This window comes from Oryctolagus cuniculus, chromosome 17, assembly GCF_964237555.1.
Source record: "Oryctolagus cuniculus chromosome 17, mOryCun1.1, whole genome shotgun sequence".
Lineage (NCBI taxonomy): Eukaryota > Metazoa > Chordata > Mammalia > Lagomorpha > Leporidae > Oryctolagus > Oryctolagus cuniculus.
The window spans coordinates 21,106,752-21,127,123 of record NC_091448.1 but is presented as its reverse complement, the minus strand read 5'-3'; the positions used below and the strand labels follow the sequence as shown (position 1 = coordinate 21,127,123).

The 20,372-nt window shown below is 61.4% G+C and overlaps 2 protein-coding genes across 2 annotated transcripts; both read right to left on the bottom strand.

The window, feature by feature from the left end:
* Positions 1 to 358: 358 nt before the first annotated feature.
* On the bottom strand, positions 359 to 4,329 carry KRT13 (keratin 13). The gene is made up of 8 exons (XM_002719380.5): positions 3,780 to 4,329; positions 2,755 to 2,837; positions 2,458 to 2,614; positions 2,115 to 2,276; positions 1,895 to 2,020; positions 1,577 to 1,797; positions 984 to 1,009; positions 359 to 695 (listed from the first exon to the last, which is right to left on the bottom strand). The coding sequence occupies exons 1-8, from the start codon at positions 4,248 to 4,250 to the stop codon at positions 637 to 639; spliced, it is 1,305 nt and encodes a 434-aa protein (XP_002719426.2). The 5' UTR covers positions 4,251 to 4,329; the 3' UTR covers positions 359 to 636.
* An 8,215-nt stretch (positions 4,330 to 12,544) lies between these two features.
* LOC100341120 (keratin, type I cytoskeletal 15) lies at positions 12,545 to 16,515 on the bottom strand. Its single transcript, XM_008271451.4, has 8 exons — positions 15,915 to 16,515; positions 14,991 to 15,073; positions 14,733 to 14,889; positions 14,286 to 14,447; positions 14,062 to 14,187; positions 13,738 to 13,958; positions 13,307 to 13,332; positions 12,545 to 12,885 (listed from the first exon to the last, which is right to left on the bottom strand). The coding sequence occupies exons 1-8, from the start codon at positions 16,437 to 16,439 to the stop codon at positions 12,791 to 12,793; spliced, it is 1,395 nt and encodes a 464-aa protein (XP_008269673.1). The 5' UTR covers positions 16,440 to 16,515; the 3' UTR covers positions 12,545 to 12,790.
* Positions 16,516 to 20,372: the final 3,857 nt, after the last annotated feature.

Below are 20,372 nucleotides of genomic sequence, written 5' to 3'. Positions count from 1 at the left end.
TCCTTCTCCCCAGAACCCCCCTCAGGCGGCCCCCTGCAGCCTCCCAGAGCCCTCCTTGCCTTTCGCCCAACCCCACATCACCCACTCGTACCCTACCCCGTTGCCGTCTCTGTTACTGCACACCCCTCAGGGCCGTTGATCTGGCTCACTTGCCCCTGCACTGTCTAGAATGTTCCGCATGTCCATGTTTGCCAAGGGCTTCATGTGTGTTCTGTGTGCTGGGTTGGGCCATGTGCCTTGTGTCCTTGGATGAGGAGCCCCCTGGGCCTCTCCTGGTCTGGGCCGACCTCAGCCTAGCTGCACCCACCTTACCCCCAGCCCCAAAGCAGGACCTCAGAAACCAGGCCGGCAACCAAAATACATTTGCCAACAAGCAGGAAACTTTATTGAATTATCTTTTTAGCGGAGAGGTCGAGAAATCAAAGAGTGGCCGGGTCACGGGGAGAGGAATCCAGTGGGGAGAGACGCACAGGAGGCCCGGCCTGGGGGGGGTGGGGCAGGGGCAGGAGCAGGTTCCGGGGGCGGGCAGGAGTGGGTCTCCCACCCTTCAGGCCCCGGCTGTCCCGCAGGCAGCCGCCGGCTCACTCCTCCTCCAGCTGCTGAAGATGGGGTGGGGATGCCAGGCGGCCTGAAGGCCTAGGGGCGGCGGGTGGTGTCTGAAATGCGGCGACCGGAGCCGGAGGTGGCGCCGCTTCCTGAGAAGCAGAAAGGACCAGGGGTGCTGAGGCTGCAGGAGACCCTCCGCGGTCCCCGGGGGCCCACAAGCTCCTCCTCAGTGTTGATGGGATGCTGTTTCATCGTCTCCAGAGGTGGCTCACTCCAGGACGGTCCAAGGCTCCAAGGGCAGAGCCGTCCAAATTTCGAAAGGAAAGCAAACGAGCAACTCCTCCCCCCCACCCCACCTCCGCCCTTCGCCTCCCTCCACGCACCTTACACGGGGAGCCTCCCACCCAGCCCCACCCCTCTGGGAGCTGTTTCCTTACCTCCTGTGGAGGTGAAGCCAGTCATCCTGGGAGAGAGGAGAGAGGTGACCGTGAGCAGAGGGTAACCAAGGTCAAGTGCTTTCCTGTCCTGATGGAGCCACTCGGAGCCACACGGGAAGCCCTGAGCGGGACTCCAACCTCGCTGTGCCCAGCTCTGGGGGCAGCAGCAGCAGGTGCCCACCGCTCTGTCAGTCAGTCTATCTGCCTGTGAGGCCTCGGGGAGGGACACTATCGGCCCCAAGATTCAGGGCATTTGCCAGAGGCTCTGTCCCCTCTCCAGCTGGCTCAGCCCTTGACCGCCCAGCTGCCCCTGAGTCCATAAGGAAGGTGAGGTCTCTGCAGACCAGGTGAGAGCATTACGCCACCCTACTCCGAGCCATGCACGGCCGAGCTGAACCCTGGGCCATCTTTTCTCCTGTATCAGATGTCCTCTCCACGGGCCCTGTCCCTGCCAGCCCCACTCAGAGACCTGGGTCCAGACAGCAAGCGAGCTCTGGCCCTGGCTCTTCTTCCGAGCTAGGTAAGCTCCGGCAGGGGAGGGGCCCTGTCCGACACCCCCAGGCCGTGCAGGGAGACCGGCGGCGAGGACCTACTTGGCGTCCTGGCCCTCGAGCAGGCTGCGGTAGGTGGCGATCTCCTGCTCCAGCCGCGTCTTGATGTCCAGCAGCATCTTGTACTCCTGGTTCTGGCACTCCATCTCACTGCGCAGCTCGCTCAGCTGGGCCTCGATGCTGCTGATGACCCCCTGGATCTGCTGCAGCTGCAGGGCGTAGCGGCACTCCGTCTCCGCCACCGTGCTCTCCAACCCGGCTTTCTGCAGGGGGGCAACGGGGAAGAAGTGAGATGGGGGTGGCCGAGCCCGAGGCAGCGCTGGAGGTGGCGGCTGTGGGCGGGGGGCAGCGGCTGGGTACCATGCTCAGCTGAGACTGCAGCTCGATCTCCAGGCCTTGGAGCGTGCGCCTGAGCTCCGTGATTTCTGTCTTGCTGGTCTGGATCATGGCGGTGCTGGAAGACACTTCCTTGTTCAGCTCGGCACTCTGAAATGCAGGCAGGAAGATGGTGATGGAGGAGCCCACCTAGAAGCCCCCCGAGCTGGGGAGGCCGCGCCCTGCCTGCACCACCAGCTGCTACCTTGCTGTTGAACCATTCCTCGGCGTCCCGCCGGTTCTTCTCTGCCAAGGCCTCGTACTGCGCCCTCATCTCTGCCAGCACGCGGGTCAGGTCGATGCCCGGGGTGGCGTCCATCTCCACGTTGACCTGGCCCACCACCTGGTTGCTGAACTCCTTCATCTCCTGTGGGGGTGGGAAAGGAAGCTGCATGAAGCTCCTCCCTCTCCTTGGCTCTCAAGGCCGGCAGAATGTTCTGGAAAGTGCTCCCAGGTCCCCCAGTGGGCAGCCGCGTGCAGCTGCAGCAGAGGGCTCGCCTTTCTCCCAGAAGCCCTTGAGCCACAACGGGCCGGCCACCCCCTCGCACCTCCTCGTGGTTCTTCTTCAGGTAGGCCAGTTCTTCAGTCAGGCTCTCGATCTGCATCTCCAGGTCGGCCTTGGTCAGGGTCAGCTCGTCCAGCACCCTGCGCAGCCCGTTGATGTCGGCCTCCACACTCTGGCGCAGGGCCAGCTCGTTCTCATACCTGCAATATTTTAAAAAAACTTTTTAAAAAAAATGATGAGTGACTCCGCCATCCCTGCAGGAGGCTCAGCGGCTCTGCCACAGCTTTCACCCCAGGCTTGCTCCAATGCTGGGAAGCCGACGTTCGCGACGTGAACTCACTTGAGCCTGAAGTCGTCGGCAGCCAGCCTGGCGTTGTCAATCTCCAGGATGACCCGGTTGTTGTCGATGGTGGCGGCCAGGATCTGCGGGAGAGGGGAGCAGGTGACCTCCACGGGGGCAGGGGCCTGGGAGCAGCCTGCTGGGCTGCTGTGCCTGGGGCCCTGCCTCCTCAGCCCCCCTTCTCTGATACACCCTGCATCTGGTCAGGACCGGGAAGCCCCAGCCTAAGCATTTCGCAGGAATGAGCCCCCCGGGACTTTCTCAACAGCCTCAGCCCAGCAACCTCACCGTCAGCCCCTGTCTGTCTCGAGAACCTTCTCTGGTAAAAAGGGGCCTCGCAGGACTCCTGTTTTCCCTGCTGACTCCACTGAGCCTGGCCTCCCAGCTGAGCGTAGGGGATCTCCGACATCAATCCCACCCGTCAGAATTTCTCGTCCGAACATGTGTGTTCCAAGCATTGGAAACCCAACCCTGCAGAGCCGGGACTTGGCCGAGCTGGTGGGTGTCCTAAGAAGCAGGTGTCGCAACATGATGGACAGGCCCCACGGAGGACATCCGGGCTCAGGGCCACCTACGCCTCTGCCTCCCTCTCCCCAACCTGACCGACCCCCCGTTGAGAAGCCCCATTTAAGCGGGGCTCCTGCAAAATAAACAACTAGTCCCAGAGCGATGCACGAACATGTCTGTCTCTGTGGATTTTAGTACCTGTGTGGTTTTTACAGCTGTCACATTTCCAAATAGCTCTGTGAGTTAGGGTTGCAGAGATCAGCTTTCTAATAGCATAACTGGCAAGCAATGTTTGTTTGTTTGTTTGTTTGTTTTTTAAGGACAGCAGTAGTAGTGACAAGAAAATGAAAGCGAGGAGCTGTGGTGGGGAGTGACAGATTAAAAGTTTCCCCCGCAGGGAGGCTGTGACTCCCCCCAGCACCTGCCCCTCGGAAGGAAGGGAGGCCAGGACTGCAGTGGCCTTGCCTTCAGGGCTCTGCCCTGCCCTGGGGAGCCCTGCCCGGCACCCGGGGGCTCACCTTGTCCCGGAGCTCCTCAATGGTCTTGTAGTATTGGCTGTAGTCGCGCTCCGGGCTCGCTGGGCTCTGCTTCAGGTGCCAGTCCCGGATCTTCACCTCCAGGTCGGCATTGGCCTCTTCCAGGGCGCGCACCTTGTCCAGGTAGGAGGCCAGGCGGTCGTTGAGGTTCTGCATGGTGATCTTCTCATTGCCGGAGAGGAGGCCGCCGTCGGCACCGCCAAAGTCACCAAAGCCACCGCCAAAACCTCCACCAAAGCCACCTCCAAGACCAACTCCGAAGCCACCTCCAAAGCCACTACCAGCTCCAGCACCAAAGCTGCAGCCCACGCCGCTCCCGTAGCCCCCGGCTGAGCCTCCGGAGACAAACCGGGTAGAGCAAGTAGAGACGCTGCGGCCTCCTCCCAGCTGGCAGGAGCCACTCCCGAAGCCACCGCCGTAGCTGGTGGAGGAGCTCTGCAGGCGACAGCTCATGGTGCAGGCGAGAGCGGTGCTGGAGCAGGTGCAGGCAGGAGCTGGGCTTGGCCTGGGCCAAGGACGATGGCTCTGTCCCGGTCCAGACACCTTTTATACACCTGCGGAGGGGCTGGCCATCCTCTCTCCTCCCCTCCCCACCCTCTGACTTGGTGCCAACTTCCCTTCTTTTCTCACAAACCCAGTTACCTCTGCTCCCCAGGGAGGGTTGTGCCTTTTGGGGGTGGCTTTTTTTTTTTAATCCTTAACAAAAGAGATGATTCAGAGGGAACGGTGTTCTGCTTAAGACTCCCCTTTGAGAGTGAATCCTAGTTCACCTCTCCTCTAAGGAGCTCACTCCACAGGCTCTCGGCCCCACCCGGTTTTAGAACGGGGACTGAGCTGCAAACAGCTGCCGGCGAGCCTCGAAGGAAGAGGCGGCTGCCGGTGCCCTGTGCCTTGTGAGGCTCCGCAGCCCCCCACCTCCCTTCCTTCCAGCCCGAAGCTTCTGCACAGGGTGCTCTGTCTCCCTTCCAGCCCTCTGTCTACTGCAGCCCCGGCAGCGACTCTGAGGACAAACTCCACTGGTCCTGCAGAATCGGCTGCCTTGGGAGTGTTTAGTCTGAGATGGCTCCAATGCCATCAGAAAGAATCACAGTGACAAGGGACCTCGGGGGGCGGGGGGCTTAGGGAGCCAGCCAACGCAGCTGGGGAGAAGGAAGAGGCGAGGAAGAGGAAGGGACTCCACGCATCCTCGTAGCTGATGTTCTGAGAGCCCTTGCCCCGGGCAGCCGTGGGCCCAGCACTTGGCGTTCAGGGCCTCACAGACTCCTCCTGTGGCCGCTGTTTCACACGCAAGCAAACAGAGCCTTCAGGACGGAACCAGGACTGCACCCCAAACCTGGTCCCGTCTGACCCAAAGACCAGTTTTTGAGGTGTGTTTTCATGCAGTGAAATGTGCAGATCCTAGGTGTCCAGTTCAATGCATTTTTACCGGTGACCACCACACAGCACTTCCCAGCACCCGTCCATCTCCTGGCACCTTCCCCCAGTGACCCCCATGCCCCTGATGTCACCCTGAGACAGGTTGGTGGCCACAGCTGTGGAAGCTGCTGGGATGCAGAGCAGCGAGCAGGGGTGCGGCTGAACACCCCGCGACACACAGGACCGCCCCACGACGAAGACTCGTCAGGCCTGAGAGGCCAGCAGAGCCCAGTGGAGAGGCCCTGAATCCACCAGGCCTGTGGGTTTAATGCTTCATAGTAGGGCCAGCGTGGCGGTGCGGTGGGTTAAGCTGCTCCGTGTGACACCAGCACCTTAGAGCACCAGTCCTGGCTGCTCTGCTTCTAATCCAGCTCACTGCTAATGTACCCAAGAAAGCAGCAGAAGATGCCCCAAGGACTTGGGCCCCTGCCACCTATGTGGGAGACCAGAATGGAATTTCTGGCTCCTGGCTTCAGCCTGACCCAGCACTGGCTGTTATGTCATTTGGGGGGTAAAGCAGCATGTAGAAGATTCTCTCTCTCTCTCTCTCTCTCTCTCTCTCTCTGTCTCCTTTTCTGTCTCTCTATCATTCTACCTTTCAAATAAAATGAATAAATCTTTTTTTTGACAGGCAGAGTTAGACAGTGAGAGAGAGACAGAGAGAAAGGAGAGAGAGACAGAGAGAAAGGTCTTCCTTTTCCGTTGGTTCACCCTCCAAATGGCTGCCATGGCCGGCGTGCTGTGCACCGATCCGAAGCCAAGAGTCAGGTGCTTCTCCTGGTCTCCCATGCAGGTGCAGGGCCCAAGGACCTGGGCCATCCTCCATTGCCTTGCCGGGCCACAGCAGAGAGCTGGACTGGAAGAGGAGCAGCTGGGACAGAATCTGGCACCCCAACCAGGACTAGAACCCTGGGTGCCGGCACCGCAGGTGGAGGATTAGCCAAGCGAGCCGCAGCGCTGGCCATGAATAAATCTTTTTTAAGAAACTACTCCATAGCACTGACTGCCCCAGGGACACAGCTGAGAGCAGAACATGGGACACGCATGCCCGAGCAGAGCCCTTCCACAAGGCATGGGTCTCCGCTTGTGGGTGATTGGGAAAGAGGCCATGGAGGAGGATGTGGCCCAGGGTCCGGAGCCAGGCTCTCTTCAGAGGACTCTGGGATGTGCTGCAGAGACTCAGAGACTGTTGATCTTCCCGGAGGAGACCTCACCCCTCGGACTGGGGCAAAAGTCCCAGAGGCACCCATCAGAGCCCGGGAGAGGAGTGCCCGGGCTGCAGTGGAAGCCCAGGGCCAAGGTCTGCGGGTGACCCCTCGGGAGCGTGTTCTGACCATGGCCTTCAAGAAGCTCTGGCTAGACCGGGCCGGTGGGGAGGGGAAGGGAGACACAGGTGCAAGGTGATCCTGGAGCCCCCTTCGCTGATTCAGCAAGGCCAGGAGAGAGACCTGAGTCAGGGCTTTCGGGCTCTTTGTTTTCTGGGGTAGGGAAGCAACCCGTGTTTCACCCAGAGGGCAGCAGCACCCAGCGAGAGCCAGGGCGTGCTGCGGGTGCCCAAACCCCACGGTGAGGCCAGGATTCCGGCTGACCCCTGACCCTGCCCAGCCCTCCTACCCTAAGCCCCGATGGCTCAGCTCGCTCTGAAAAGACATGATTCAGCCCAAAGCAGGAGCTCCCGCACCCTCGGTGGAGGATCAAAACTGACAAGTGGGTGATTAATGGAACCTGCCCAGCCTGGGGTGACCATGCCCCAGTCCTCCCCGGGCGGGTTCAGGCCAACGCCTCTCAGAGGAACAATGCTGCGGATTCCCCAAAGCCACATGGGATGGCGGTGACACGCCCCTCCCCCACCCGAGAATCAGGGCACAGCGCCTCCTCCCCCCCAGCAGCCCTCCTGGTGCCTTCACACTGGGAGGCTTCTCCAGACACTCAGCGAGCCCCGGCGGCACCCATGGGGGACCCATGCCCACTCCTCCTGCTCCTGGTCCCAAGCTTCCTGCAGCAGTCCCCTCGCTGTCCTGTTTCAAGGCAAGGTGGGCCCCTGCACACCCCTGCCATGTGGGCATCCTCCCCGGGACCCTGGGAGAGGGGCTTCAGGAGCCTCATTTCTCGGACAAGGCCACTGAGGTTGGGCGAGGTCAAGTCATGGCCTAGGACTCGGCGAAGTTGAGGTGGACACCTGGCCCCGCTCCTCTGCCCCTCCTAAAGGTGTCTGGCAGCCCGGGCCGTGAGCCCAGACGGCCGCTCTCCCAAGGTTCCACGTGAGCTATAACTGGGAGTCTTCCTGGGTCTCGGGCCTACTAAAACTCTGGTGACTTCCCGAGCAGTACGGGAGCTGGGCACACCCTATGTTCTGATGGTTGGCCTTTGACCCCGGACCTCAAACCCAGATCTAAGCCCCGGGACTTTGCGGGTGACAGAAGCACCCTGTGTTCTTGGTGGTCTCTGGGCCTGAGCCAGAAAGACTTTCAGCTCCACCCAGTAAAGTTTCCATACAGTCCCAGAGCTGTGGAGTTAGAGACCCGCTCAGCGCCCCACCTCCACGGGGATGGCAGCTCCTTGACCTTGTCCTGCGTCTCTCGTCTTCTGGCTGCTCACCGCATCCTTGAAAACACACTTTCTAATCCTTGGCTAATAACAACGATACCGTTTTCCGAGATGCTACAAACCGCTCTGTCAAAGTCTCCAACCCAAGGAGGGGGCAGGGGAAGCTGCGGTTTGTGGCCACAGTGGACAGAGGCTGTGGGTGACCTGGGGACCCACTGCCATCAGCCCTGAAGGGAGCGGAGTGTCGTGGGGCTGGACCCTTACTCCACGGGCCCCACCAACTCGGCTCAGGGTCAGACACGCAGCTGGGACGGGAAAGGTGCTCCCACCAAGGGGAGTCTCACACATCCGCTTCCAGAGGTGCTCTGTCCTGAGCGTGAGGGTGGAGGAGGAGGAGCAGCGTCTGGTTTTCCCGTACTCACAGCCTATCCGTGTTGAAAGATAATAAGGACTGCCAACCTTTATCGAACACTGTGCCCGATGCTCTGCACGCATCATGTATTCGGTCTTCAAAACAACTCTACACTTCTCGTCACACCTTTTGCTCAGATGAACAAACTGAGACCCAGTGAGGTCAAACACGCAGCACAGACCCAGAAGCAGCCCCTTCCGGCCACTGTCAGCCCCAACCCCACCCAGGCAAGGCCTTTCACTTTCCCGGGCCTCCCTGACGCCCCGCACCAGGCTGATGGGTGGCGCTTCTCCGTCGGTGAGGCCTGTGCCACTGACGACGGCCTGGTGGTGTCCCCGGCCTGAGTGCCAGAGCTGAGACCCCTGTGGGGGCAGAACTGTGGTGGAGCTCTCGTATGCTGCCCCCCATGTCACCCCTGGGGAAACTGAGGCCCAGGTAACAGGAACAAGGTGACGATACCAGGTCCCCAGCTCACTGGGGACTTGACGCTGAAATGAGCATTGAGTTTCTTTCCCTAACTCGCTTCTCTGTGCCTCTTGAGTGTCAAAGATGAGAACCAAGACAAAAGCCCATCCCCCGGCTTCTAAGTCCAAGTTCATCACTTGAATCAGGTGCCTCTCTCTCCTCTCTCTCTCTCTCTTTCTGTCACTGGACTCCAAGACACCCAGAACCCAGGACAGCTGATCCACACCCCAAAGGGTCTCCAGACTTCCCACGGGGGAAGGGCCCCTCCAGAAGAGCAGGACCCCCCATTCACCCCTGGGGCACTCGACCCAGGCCCCCGAGAAGCTCCCTCTCCTCAGAGAAGCCTGCCTGGCAGCGCACTGCCCAGAAACCCTTCAGGACCAGCCTGCAGGCCACAGGCACTCCCATTTGCAGAGTCCACAGCTCCCTGAGAGCCCTCCCTTGCCCACCCACCAGGCTGCCCTGCAGCTGCCGTCCACCTGCCAGCCGTGTGACCACAGGGAAACTGCGCACCTTCAGTGCCTCTGCGGCTGCCCCTGGGAAACAGGCAGCCATACAGGTCGTATTTGGGGCTTCTCAGATACCTGAGCCTCGAGAGGCGCTTGGCAGGGGAAGGTTGCCATCACCTCCCTTTTACATCACCTGCCCAGGAATCCTCTGAGCTCCCCCCACACCCCCGCCACACTGCACTAACCCATTGCTCTCCTCTCTTCCCTCTGCTCCCTGTAGCCAGTACGGTACCCACGGCAACCAGGCAAACACCAGCAGGCAGCATTGCTTTGTTTTCCCTCCCACTCCCTCTCAGTTTTCCCAAGGACAGGATCGTTGTCCAGTGCATCTCCCAACACTACTTCCGGCACAGGGACGCCCCCAGCAGATGCCTGAGATGGGGTCTGGGGTAGGCTCTGTCTGCTGGCGTTAGGCGAGAGGGAATGGCAGACAGGAGTGATGTCCACTGGGGCCACCCCGGCTCCAAACCTCAGCAGTAACCCTGCCAGCTGTTTATTGTCCTGGGCACTGCCAGCTGCCCAGGGAGGAACAGGTGACAGCCAGATGGGCACACGCCCAAGATATCCGTGCCTGTCCAGAGCCGTGTGAAAGGCAAGAAAAGCAAAAGAGAAGCAGGTTCATGTACTAATTCAGCAGGCGTTCATTTATCGCCCAGGCTGAGGTTCCGCAGAGCACAGGTTGAACACGGCCCCTGCTGTCACGGAGTTACAGTCCCAGCTCGGAGCTCATCACACGGAGAGGCAGCGATCAGCTCTCCAGCCAGACTCCTGCATTTACAGATGGAGAAACTCAGACCCAGAGAAGGAACAGCCACGGTCCTCAGGGCCACAGGGCAGGCATGCCCTGCGCCTGCACTGGGGAGCACAGCTGGCACAGGACACACCCAGGGCCCTGATCTCCGGTCCCAAAGCCGCCCTCTCTCTGTGGGGACAAGGAGGGGGGGATCAGCTGCTGCCTGGCTTGGCTGGAAACCAAGCCTGAGCCCAGCCCAAGCAGGAGCTAGGCGTGCCGCTGCCCGGAGACTACTTAAGGGCTCAGCAGGGCATGAGCCGCCCCTGGGCGCGGGCGACTCTCTTCAGGGTCGGTCCCGGGACAGGGCTCTGCAAGTTCCAAGTATCTGCCTGCCAGTCTCTCCAAGGAGCACAGAAGAGCAGAAGCAGGCACTCCAGGGAGACAGAGGCAGCTTCCCCTCCTGCCCCTGCTCAGCCTCTGGCCCCCAGGGAAGGCAGCCTGGCTGCACCTGCAGCCGAGCCCACCTCGCCGGTCTGCCTCGTCAGCAGAGGCTGTTGCTGCCACTGCTGCCCGCTTAGAGGCTGAGAAACTCTTTGCGGGCTGCTCAGAACGTCTGAGACCTCGCAAAGGAGACCCGAGGTCAGGGAGGCACGAGCTGCAGGTGGACCAACAGCCTCTGCCTCCAGGGGACAGAGAGGCTGGGGCTAGAGCCTGGCTGCTGCCAACCCGGGGGGACCCGGCAGCTGATAGTGGGGCTATCGTGTGAGAAGAAACCAGAGCAGGAGAGACGAAGGCCCGGCTGTGGAGCCGATGCTGCCGGTGGTCCTGGCTGCACCGTGTTGGCACAGGGCTGCCCACGGAGGTGAAGACGTGTACTTCCCCATCGGGCATTGGACCCAGCAGCTCTGACACCACTGGGGCCACCTCCCATGCTGCAGTGCCTGGGCTCCAGCTCTGGGTCTCCTCTCAATCCCAGCCTCCTGCTCATGTGCACGCGAGGAGGGAGCTGGTGATGACTCAAGTACTCGGGTCCCCGTCTTCCAGGTGGGAAACCAGAACTGAATTCCTATTTCCTGGCTTCAGCCTGGCCCAGGCCTGGCTGGCTGTTGTGGGCATTTGGAGAGTAAATCAGTAGATGGAAGTTCTCTCTCTCCCCACCCCCATACCGCCGCCGCCTTCTAAATAAATAAAACTAAACTGACTCTAAAAATGGTTTAAAAGCGCTGGGTTTCAGACTCGCACACCCTCCTAAGACAGGTGCTGCAGCTTCTGTCACCTCCTGATGTCCAGAGAAAAGCAAGGGTCGGGGACCAGAGAAACGAGTTCCAGACCCTGTTTCACCGATTCCTGGCTTGTGACCTCACCGAGGTGACTGAACGTGCTGGGGCCTCCGTGTGCGCTCCTGGATCTGACACTGCACCTGACCCGGACTTCACAGACCTGTTGGGAGGGACAGGCTGTCAGAGATGCCTTCCCGGGGCCTGGCACATTGCAGACAACACATTGGTCACGTTTCCTGCCCCAGCCCTCAGTACGTCCTCCGTCAAATCCCCAGAGAGAGCAGGCACCCCCTTCTCTCCAGCCGGGGTCTGTGGGGAAAGGGCTCTGCCCAGCGAGACGCATGGAGACCCTCCCTGGAGGGCTCGGCTCTTCCCACAGACCAGGCTCTCGGAGCCCCTGCAGCCTGCTCTTCTCCGTGGGACCGAGAAACCGGTTCTGCCTCCTCGTGCCCAGTCCTCACCCCAGGGCCTGAGCCGGCCCAGCTGAGGCACCCAGAGTTCTCAGCTTCCTGTTCCCTGGCCTCCGTTCAGGGCTGTGAATCCCAGAACTCTGAGGAAGTTGCCCCAGGTCAGAGGCAACAAATCAGGTGTGCAGAGAGGCTGCTTTTGTACCAGGCCCTGGGGGAGACCCTGGGGAGGGGGCAGCAGGCACAGGAGGCGGACAAAAGGGGCAGCAGAGATTGATGTGGTTTGGACATGAGGTTAGGGAAATCGAGGAAGGCTTCCTGGAGCTGGTGTCTTCCCCTCCAAGTGTTTTAAAGAACTTCTTGGAAGGTTAGATGGGTCAGCTTCATGGGGGCCTGGGAATGGGAACTGGTCAGCCGCTCCAAAGATGAAGCTTGCCCAGCTGGAAAGGAAGGGCTCCTCGGGTAGCACGTGGGTGAGCGCCAGAAGCAAAGAGGAGGGTCCTTTCACAGGCTGTGAAGGGCCAGGGCCCAGGGGCCCAGAGCAGGCCCAGGTCATGGAGTCGTGCAGGAGTGGCACCCAGGCCAGCCCTGACACTGACCATCCACAGGTGAGCCATTCACCTCTGAGCAGGGGACAATCCACCCCGGCCACCTGCAGTTGGATTAAACGAGGCAGCGGGGTGAGTGGCCTAACACCAGCCATGCAGTGGTGGATCTACACAATCAGCGTCATTGGTCACTCGGTCAGCCAGATGGATGGAACCCTGCGCCAGGTGCTCCACGTCCTGGGTTATCAAGTCCCCTGAGCAGCTCAGGGTTTGTCCCAGGCACCAGCGTCCTGGACACTCCCAAAGCGGGTATTGTAACCGTGAAGGGAAGAGGCCATAGTGGGGGAGAGATGGCCGCAGGTGGGCCCTGGACCTCCTCAGAGGCCAATCTGGACCCAGCAAGAAAAACTGCACATTGTACCAAGAGACATCTGGGAAAGGAAAAGCAATTCTTTATTGTGGGAACAGACACGGTACAAGCCAGCTTGTTGCGCAAGACAGCTGCTTCTGGCTTGTGCTTGCTCTCAAGGGGGTGGGGAGGACTGGGCGGGGCGGGCATGCAAAGCCGCAAGCAGGGAGACCTCTCGGGCCGGTCGGTCACTCTCAGGGGGTGGGACTGGACCCCTCGCAGCCAGGGAGGGCGCAGTGGTGTGGGAGCCTTCCCTGTGTCTGGCACTCAGGCTTCTCTCTTGCGGGAGACCACCTTCCCATCCACGGATTCCTCTATGTGGACTCGGAAACCGCCGCCACCGCCGCCACTGCCCAGGGAGACTGAGGAAAGAAGGAACGAGTGTCAGCGTCCCTCTCTCCAAGGTGGCCAGGAGAGCTGGACAGCAACCCCAAGAGCAGCCCTTAGGCAGGTGTTGAGTGACTCATCAGAGAGCCAGGCTGCAGCCATGGCAGGCGTGTGCCCAGTGCTGAGCCACGAGGTCAGGGATGTGGTCTGCACGTGGACCGAGCATGAGTGTGGGCCTCTAAACTCTAAGTGTGTGACAAGGGTCCCAAGGAGCATGCCCTGGACAAAGCCTGCTCGCCTCGGAGGTCTCGCGACATCTCTCCAACCCCAGCCCCCACGGGAGCCAACAGAGGGTCCCAGCGCCCTGAGAAAGGAGTGTGGCCTGAGCTGGCGAGGGTCCCCGCCCTGCTGGGCTGTGGGCTCTGCTTCTCCTTCCTCCCGTCCCAGCCTTCCTACCTTCCCGGATGCCAACGTTAGCCATCCTGAAAGAGAGCAGGAACCACAGGTGAGCAAAGGGGAGAGCTCAGGGACCCCTGAGGGAAGCCCCCACGGATGACTGAGCCTCCTCTCCAGCCTCTCACCTCCCCAACCCCCACTCCCACTCCTGACACCCCCAGGGGCTGGGACACCCTGATGGCCCCGAGGAGAGGCAACACCCCCTCAGCAGATTTCCCTGCAAAGAATGGTACAAGCACTGAATCAGGTGTCCCAGCCCAACTGCTACATCTACCCAACAGACAGGACGCATGGCCATGGATCAGGGCGCTGAGTCCAGACCCCTCACTCCTCGTGGGGCCATGCCAGGAGGACTTGGGGACACCCTGCCACCCCCTTAAAAACGGTCCTGCCCCAGAGCCCCAGCCCGCTGCTCCGCATCCCTGCCCTACTTGGCGTCCTGGCCCTCGAGCAGGCTGCGGTAGGTGGCGATCTCCTGCTCCAGCCGCGACTTGATGTCCAGCAGCCTGTTGTACTCCTGGTTCTGCTGCTCCATCTCGCAGCGCAGCTCGCCCAGCTGGGCCTCCAGGCTGCCCACGAGCCCCTGGATCTGCTGCAGCTGCGTGGCGTATCGGCACTCCACCTCCGCCAGCGAGTTCTCCAGCCCGGCTTTCTGCAGGAGCGACACATCAGGTGGGGAAGAACTCGCCCAGGGCCCTGGCCGGTGGAGGCGGGCCGGCGGCAGGCGGCGGGCAGTGGAGGGCAGGCGGCCCTACCATGCTGAGCTGGGACTGCAGCTCGATCTCCAGCCCCTGCATGGTGCGTCTCAGGTCTGTGATCTCCGTCTTGCTGCTCTGAAGCAGCTCTGTGTTGGAGGCCACCTCCTTATTCAGCTCCTCGGTCTGTGAGTCACACGCAGGAGAGAAGTGAGCCCCGGGGGCCTCCTGCGAGACCTGGGGAGCCGGGCCTGGCCGGGCAGGGTGGGGCAGGGCAGGCCCACCTTGCTGAAGAACCAGGCCTCGGCGTCCCGCCGGTTCTTCTCCGCCATGGCCTCGTACTGCTCCCTCATCTCGGCCAGCATGCGGCTCAGGTCCACACCCGGCGCCGCATCCATCTCCACATTGACCTGGCCGGCCAGCTGGTTGCTGAACTCCTTCATCTCCTGCAGGGTGGAGGAGCCGAAGAGAGAGCCGAGAGTCTGGGGTCCCGCATGCCCACCGTGGCTGTGCCCCTCACTCACACGGTCACCTTGGCCTTCACCACGCCCGCCACTGCTCGTGAGGATCTCCTGCCTGCCCCAGGCGCCACCCAGGGAGGACACAGGAGGTCAGCAGTTCACACTAGAGGACCAGAGGGCCTCTGTGCCACTAAGCACTCTACCAGCTGTGACAAAGGAAGCAGCAGCCCCCCCCGCCACGCCCACCACCACCACCACCCCCAGTCGCACCTCCTCGTGGTTCTTCTTCATGTAGGCCAGCTCTTCAGTCAGGCCCTCGATCTGCGCCTCCAGGTCGGTCCTGGCCAGGGTCAACTCGTCCAGCACCCTGCGCAGCCCGTTGATGTCGGCCTCCACGCTCTGGCGCAGGGCAACCTCGTTCTCATACCTGAGGAGAGAGAGGGATCCGGGCGGCTGAGTCGGAGGGAGAGCAAGGCCCAGCAAAGAGGAGAACGCGGGGTGGGCGGGGCGGGGGAGGCAGGTGTGCACTTGAGCCTGAAGTCGTCGGCAGCCAGCCTGGCGTTGTCGATCTCCAGGATGACCCGGGAGTTGTCGATGGTGGCGGCCAGGATCTGCAGGAGACCAGGAGCTCGGATGCCTAAGGGATTCCTCCCTCCCCTGCTGCCCTCCTGCCACCCGCCAACCCCTCGCTCACCACCTCCAGGTTGGCACCACCAAGGGAAGCCCCTGGGGCCCTTGGCGCAGCCTCACCTGAGGTGCTGCCCTCCTCGGCTCCAGGGCATGGCCTGGGACCCTACCCCCCCTCCCCACCCCGTGGGATGTGGCTGGCCAAGAATGTGCTAGAGTGAGGTGCAGTGGGCTCCAGCCGTAGCCCTCCCCAGGGTCCTCCTGCACCGGCCCCTCTGGGCACAGCTCACGGCCACTGCCCCCTACACTCCTTGACACAGCTGTGCGTCTACGGAACGTGGAGGGGGCCGAGAAGGCGTTTTAGAGGGGAGGAAACCAGTGCCAGTGAGGGAGACAGTGGCAGAGCCTGGAAAGAGCTCCCAGGTCCCCCAAGTCCTGGCAGTGTTCTTGGCACCAAAGCCCCCTGGAAGGGCGCAGCGGGAGGTCCTGGCACTCGGGGCTCCTGCGGTTACACCCCAGCACCATTCTTGCCAAGGAGGTAAAGGAACACTTTGAGCAGACTCCTGCAGGGCGTGTGGGACAGGGAGGGTGAGTCGCTCTCCATAATTGCCCCTACCTGTGCCCCTGTTGGACCTAACGGGATTCCCAAGAGCCCTCCTGCCCACACTGCCAAGGTGAGCAGATGTGCGCCAGCGCGTGCTCCTGGAACGCAGGTGCACGGCCACTCTGCCGAGGTTGCACATAACGCAGTCATCACCCAGGCAGAAGCAGACACGTGCAGGGCACCTGGCACCTGCTCCCCTCCTGCTGTCACCTGGGGCTCACCTTGTCCCGGAGCTCCTCAATGGTCTTGTAGTATTGGCTGTAGTCGCGCTCCGGGCTGCTCGGGCTCTGCTTCTGGTACCAGTCCCGGATCTTCACCTCCAGCTCGCCGTTGGCCTCCTCCAGGGCGCGCACCTTGTCCAGGTAGGAGGCCAGGCGGTCATTGAGGTTCTGCATGGTCACCTTCTCGTTGACAGAGAGGAGGCCGCCGTCGCCACCACCAAAGTCACCAAAGCCACCGCCAAACCCCCCTCCGAAGCCGCCACCAAAACCAGCACCGGCTGCTCCACCAAAGCCGCAGCTCATGCCGCCCCCATAGCCCCCTCCTGACCCCGAAGAGACAAACCTAGCAGAAGAAGCCGAGATGCTGCGACTCCCACCTCCCCCATAAAGACTCCCCCCACCAAAGCCACCTCCCCCATAAAGACTACCCCCACCAAAGCCACCTCCCCCAGCCCGGAGGGAGCCCCCTCGGGTAGAGCCTCCCCCAAAGGTGGAGGAAGAAGTTTGCAGAAATGTGGTAGCCATGGTCAGGCAGCCGGTGAGGTCTCAGCCAACACTGGGTATGCGGGCAGGTATCTGGGCTGGGACCAGAGCACAGCGCCTGTCTCCCCAGCCTGGAGCTCCTTATATATCCCTGGGGGTGGGGGGTGGGGGGTGCAGGACCATGTCTCCTCCCCCAGAGCCGAGCCAGCTCCTCTGCCCTCCCGACAAACACAGCTGCCTGCACACCTCCACGTGGCTCCTTGCAGGTTTTTTTTTTTTTTAATGCAACAAAAGATGATTCAGAATGAATGGTGTTTTGCCCCAGGCCATGATTTTAACACTTGGATTACGGGTCCATCTCTCTACTCCAGGAGAAAGGAGAGAGAGCAGCAGGGAGCAAAGTCCCAGCCAGCTGTGCCTTCGGTGGGTTTCTCCCACCCCAAGGACCCACAGCATGGGCAGACCCTGGCCACCACCATCTCCTGCCCTGGGAGCCTTGCTCCGACACAGACGGCTCCCCACTCTCAGTGGGGACTGTACTTCCCAAACCCTGCTCTGTGCTCACAGACCTGGTACATGAGCTGTGGGGCCCCGGGAGACAGGCTGAGGACAGGAGAGGAAGACTTGATCCAACTGAGGCGACCAGCATCTGTCCTTTCCCTGGGGTTCCTCTGCCTCCCTCCCTCCAACCCAAGGATCTCTCCTTCTCCTCCAGTTCACCCCAGCCTCCATGGCCTTGGCACACTTGCAAAAGCCCAGCAGGCTGAGCCCTGACAGGGGGCTGATTGATGGTGCCGCCACCTGCCAACTGCACATGTCACTGAACCTCTGCTTGCTCCCGGGACGCGTTGGGGCAAACCTCTGCAGATAAGGCCGGGGCACATTCCAGAAAGCCCCTGCCTTCTCCTGGAGAGGCATGTCGCTGCCTAGCAGGGACAGATTAACCCCCGTTTGTCCTGTCGGGCACTGCAGAGCTGAGGAGGGCCGGAGCCAGAAGTCTCAACCAGCCTGAACATTGCCAAGAGCAAAGACGTGGGGAGGCTGGTTGGCCAGAGATGTTGAAGGTCAAGTCAAACACTCAGAGAGGACAACCATCCCCTCTGCCCTCCAAGTTGGGGCCACCTGACACTGTGGTCAATGCAACGTGCAGGTGTGGCTCAGCCTCTGGCCCCCGACTCCAGAATGAACAGAAAGTCTGGGAGCAGAGAGCGAGCAAGACAAGAGAGGGAGACTCAGGAGGAGGGGGGTTTCCTGGGCCAAGGCTGCAGTGTGGTGGGGTGGACGGGGCTCTGGAATCCCTCGGGCCTGGGTTCAAATCCTGTCTCTACTGATGCCGCTTGGGCCAGCTTGGCCGTATGAGTTTTAGGTCGCAGTTTCCTTATGCTAAGTACCAGACTCAGCTCTTACTTCCAGGGAAGCTCTGGGGCTCTCCGTCTTCTAAGGGCCCCAGTGCTGGGCTGCATGTCCAGCCCTGAGATGTCCCAATACCCTCACTGGGAGGGCACTTGACCTTGGGCATCAGAACCTGCTGCGAGAGCGCCTTGGCGTGCTTTGGGCTCAACAGTGTCGCCGCCGCTCCACCGCCAGCTCCTGCCGGGCAGTGCGGGCTGTTATCCTGGTTGCCGTAAGGTGGGTCTTTCCTTCCACACATGCTGCACCCACAAGCCGTGCTCATCACAGGTTTCAGAGGAACGAAACTAGGACCCAGGGAGGTGACGTAGGCTGTGCAAGGCGGCACCGCGAGTAAGGGGAGTCGGGGCCTCTGACCCCGCATTCCTGCCTCTGCGCCGCGGTGTGGGGGTGGGGAACCTGTGAGCCTGGCCCCAGACAGTGCGGTATTGTCTCGGGGTGGGAGGATATTGTCTTCTCCTCCCAAAGAAAAATAATCAAACCCAGATCAGCCACAGCTCATTAAACCTCTGCAGACATCGTGGCCCCAGCAGTTACCACGGGAACAGCCGCTCGCCCATCGCCCTGAGCTGCAGCAGGGCTGGACCCCAGCCAGCTCCCCCTGCACCCCCACAGCCCTTCCCGGTGGCTTTCCTGGGCCCGGAGCTGCAGCTGCCCCCTCGTGGCTTCTGTCGCAAATCCCTGGCTTCAGTCCCAGCTGGGGCAGGGCCCTGGGGCCTCCTCATTAGCTGGCACCAGGCGGGAGGGCATTGAGAGGAAGGAGCTGTGTTTGGCCCCCTGCCTAGACTGCACCCCAGGCCCTGCCGCAGGCCGCCCGCCCAGGAGGCTGGGCCAGTTTCTGTCCTTTGCCCACCGCAGCCAGGTGGGTCTTGGAGCTGGGCCTTCCCGCCTTGGGCCGGGGCAGTGCAGCCCAGTGGAAAGAACCCGGGGCTGGATTCTGCTCTGGGTGCAACTTCAGCAGGGCCCTTAGCTGCGACCCCAGTCACAGAACCACAGCAAGCATTCAATGGCACGTGGAGGGAGGAGGGGGAGGGTGGTCTCCAGAAACCCTGGATCCTCCCGCCCTCCTCAGCTGCCCAGGGAGGTGCCAGAGACAATGGGCACCACCTGGGCCTGGTGACCTAACCTCCGAATCTCTCCTTTCCCATGTGCACAGTGTGCTGCTTTGGGCCTTAATCTACCAATCAGGAAAATGGGAATGAGCCCAGCTCAGCCCAATTCACAGAGAGGCATTGATGGACAGGAAGCAGTCCACCTTGAAGATCTGCATTGATGCAAAGGTGTCGCCCCCCCTCCCACCAAGCCCACCCTCTCCCCTCTCAGCCTCCTGGCTTCTTCCAATGCCAGCTCCCAGATGGAGACAGAAAAGTGTCCCCGCCACTCCCCACCCCATGCACACACAAAGAAGGCTTCACACCAAACACCCAGGCCTGCGACCCAGGCACCTGCCCCACCTGTGTGGGCCCAGACCCCGCCCCACAGCCACATTCCTGGGGCCCTGGAACCCAGGCAGGGTTTGTGACAACAATGCAGGCTTTCACGGGCAGGGACAGGTACCTCCAGGCAGTCCCAGCCTGGGGGTGTGGCCAGGCCTCTGCCTCCAGCACCAAGGCTTCCTGGGAAGTTACAAGGGACAGCAGGACCTGTGTGTGCTGGAGACAGGACAGTGAGGGAGGTGACAGAAGGGGCTCCTTGAGACCCCAGGGAAACTGGGGACAGAGCGCCTCCTTCAGGCTTAGCCTGAGCTGTGACAGGGTGGGTACAGGAGTGGCACCAGGGTCCCTCCCTTGCCACCTCTTATTGGGACCTGACCCTCCGGGTCCCAGGAAGTGGGCCTTCTTTATGGGTCTCCCATTTGCCTCAAATTGGCTTCAGTTCTTGGCAGGGGCAGGACCACACCCGCCCCAGGGCATAGTCATATGGTAAAGTTGGGACTTTGCCCCTTGCAGGCTCAGGGCAGGCCCCAGAAACGCCAGGTTGGGGGGGTCTGTGTGGGAGGTCTGGGTCACAGCTGGGTCCTGTTCCAGGCGCCAGGCCCAGGAATGGGCTGGTGGGCGAAAGGGGCTTATGCAGGGCTGCCCCGGAGCGGATGAGTGTGTTGGTGCATGTGAGCTCCTCAACAGGTTCACCCTCTCCCAGCTGGCCCCAGGCAGGTGCCTAACCCCACAGCCCCCATTTTGGCTCAGTGGGGAAATGCGCTCCCACCCCAGGGGACCGCAGTGCTGAGCCTCCCTCTGATCCAGACGGGCGTGCCAGCAACGCTGGCGTAGTGCTGCCAACTCCAGGAGACCACCTGGGCAGAGATGGCGCCATGCACCCAGAATCAGGAGACACAGAGCCTGGTCCTGGCTCCACCACGTAGCTGGAGTGGGACCCTGGACAACACTCAACCTCTCTGCGCCCGCTTCTTCATCTGCGAGATGGCAGCTCGTAACCCCTTCTAAGGTTGCTTTGGTTAAATGCACACAGCAATCGCTCAATCCGTTTCACACGCACATGCCCCAGCCCCAGACGGGGTGCAGCGGAGAGAAAACTGTATCTGGAAGCCAAACCCCCTTCACCACG

Bases quoted from the DNA above. Each gene is read 5' to 3' on its own strand.
- KRT13 (XM_002719380.5), bottom strand. From the start codon at position 4,250: ATGAGCTGTCGCCTGCAGAGCTCCTCCACCAGCTACGGCGGTGGCTTC. The intron at 2,277-2,457 runs GTGCGAGGGGGT...CCACCCCCACAG, and splicing joins TGAAGAAGAACCACGAGGAG to GAGATGAAGGAGTTCAGCAA. The intron at 2,021-2,114 runs GTAGCAGCTGGT...CCTGCATTTCAG, and splicing joins AGGAATGGTTCAACAGCAAG to AGTGCCGAGCTGAACAAGGA.
- LOC100341120 (XM_008271451.4), bottom strand. From the start codon at position 16,439: ATGGCTACCACATTTCTGCAAACTTCTTCCTCCACCTTTGGGGGAGGC. The intron at 13,959-14,061 runs GTAGGGCCGCCT...TCGCTCCTGCAG, and splicing joins TGCAGTCCCAGCTCAGCATG to AAAGCCGGGCTGGAGAACTC. The intron at 12,886-13,306 runs GTAGGAAGGCTG...TTCTTTCCTCAG, and splicing joins TAACGTTGGCATCCGGGAAG to TCTCCCTGGGCAGTGGCGGC.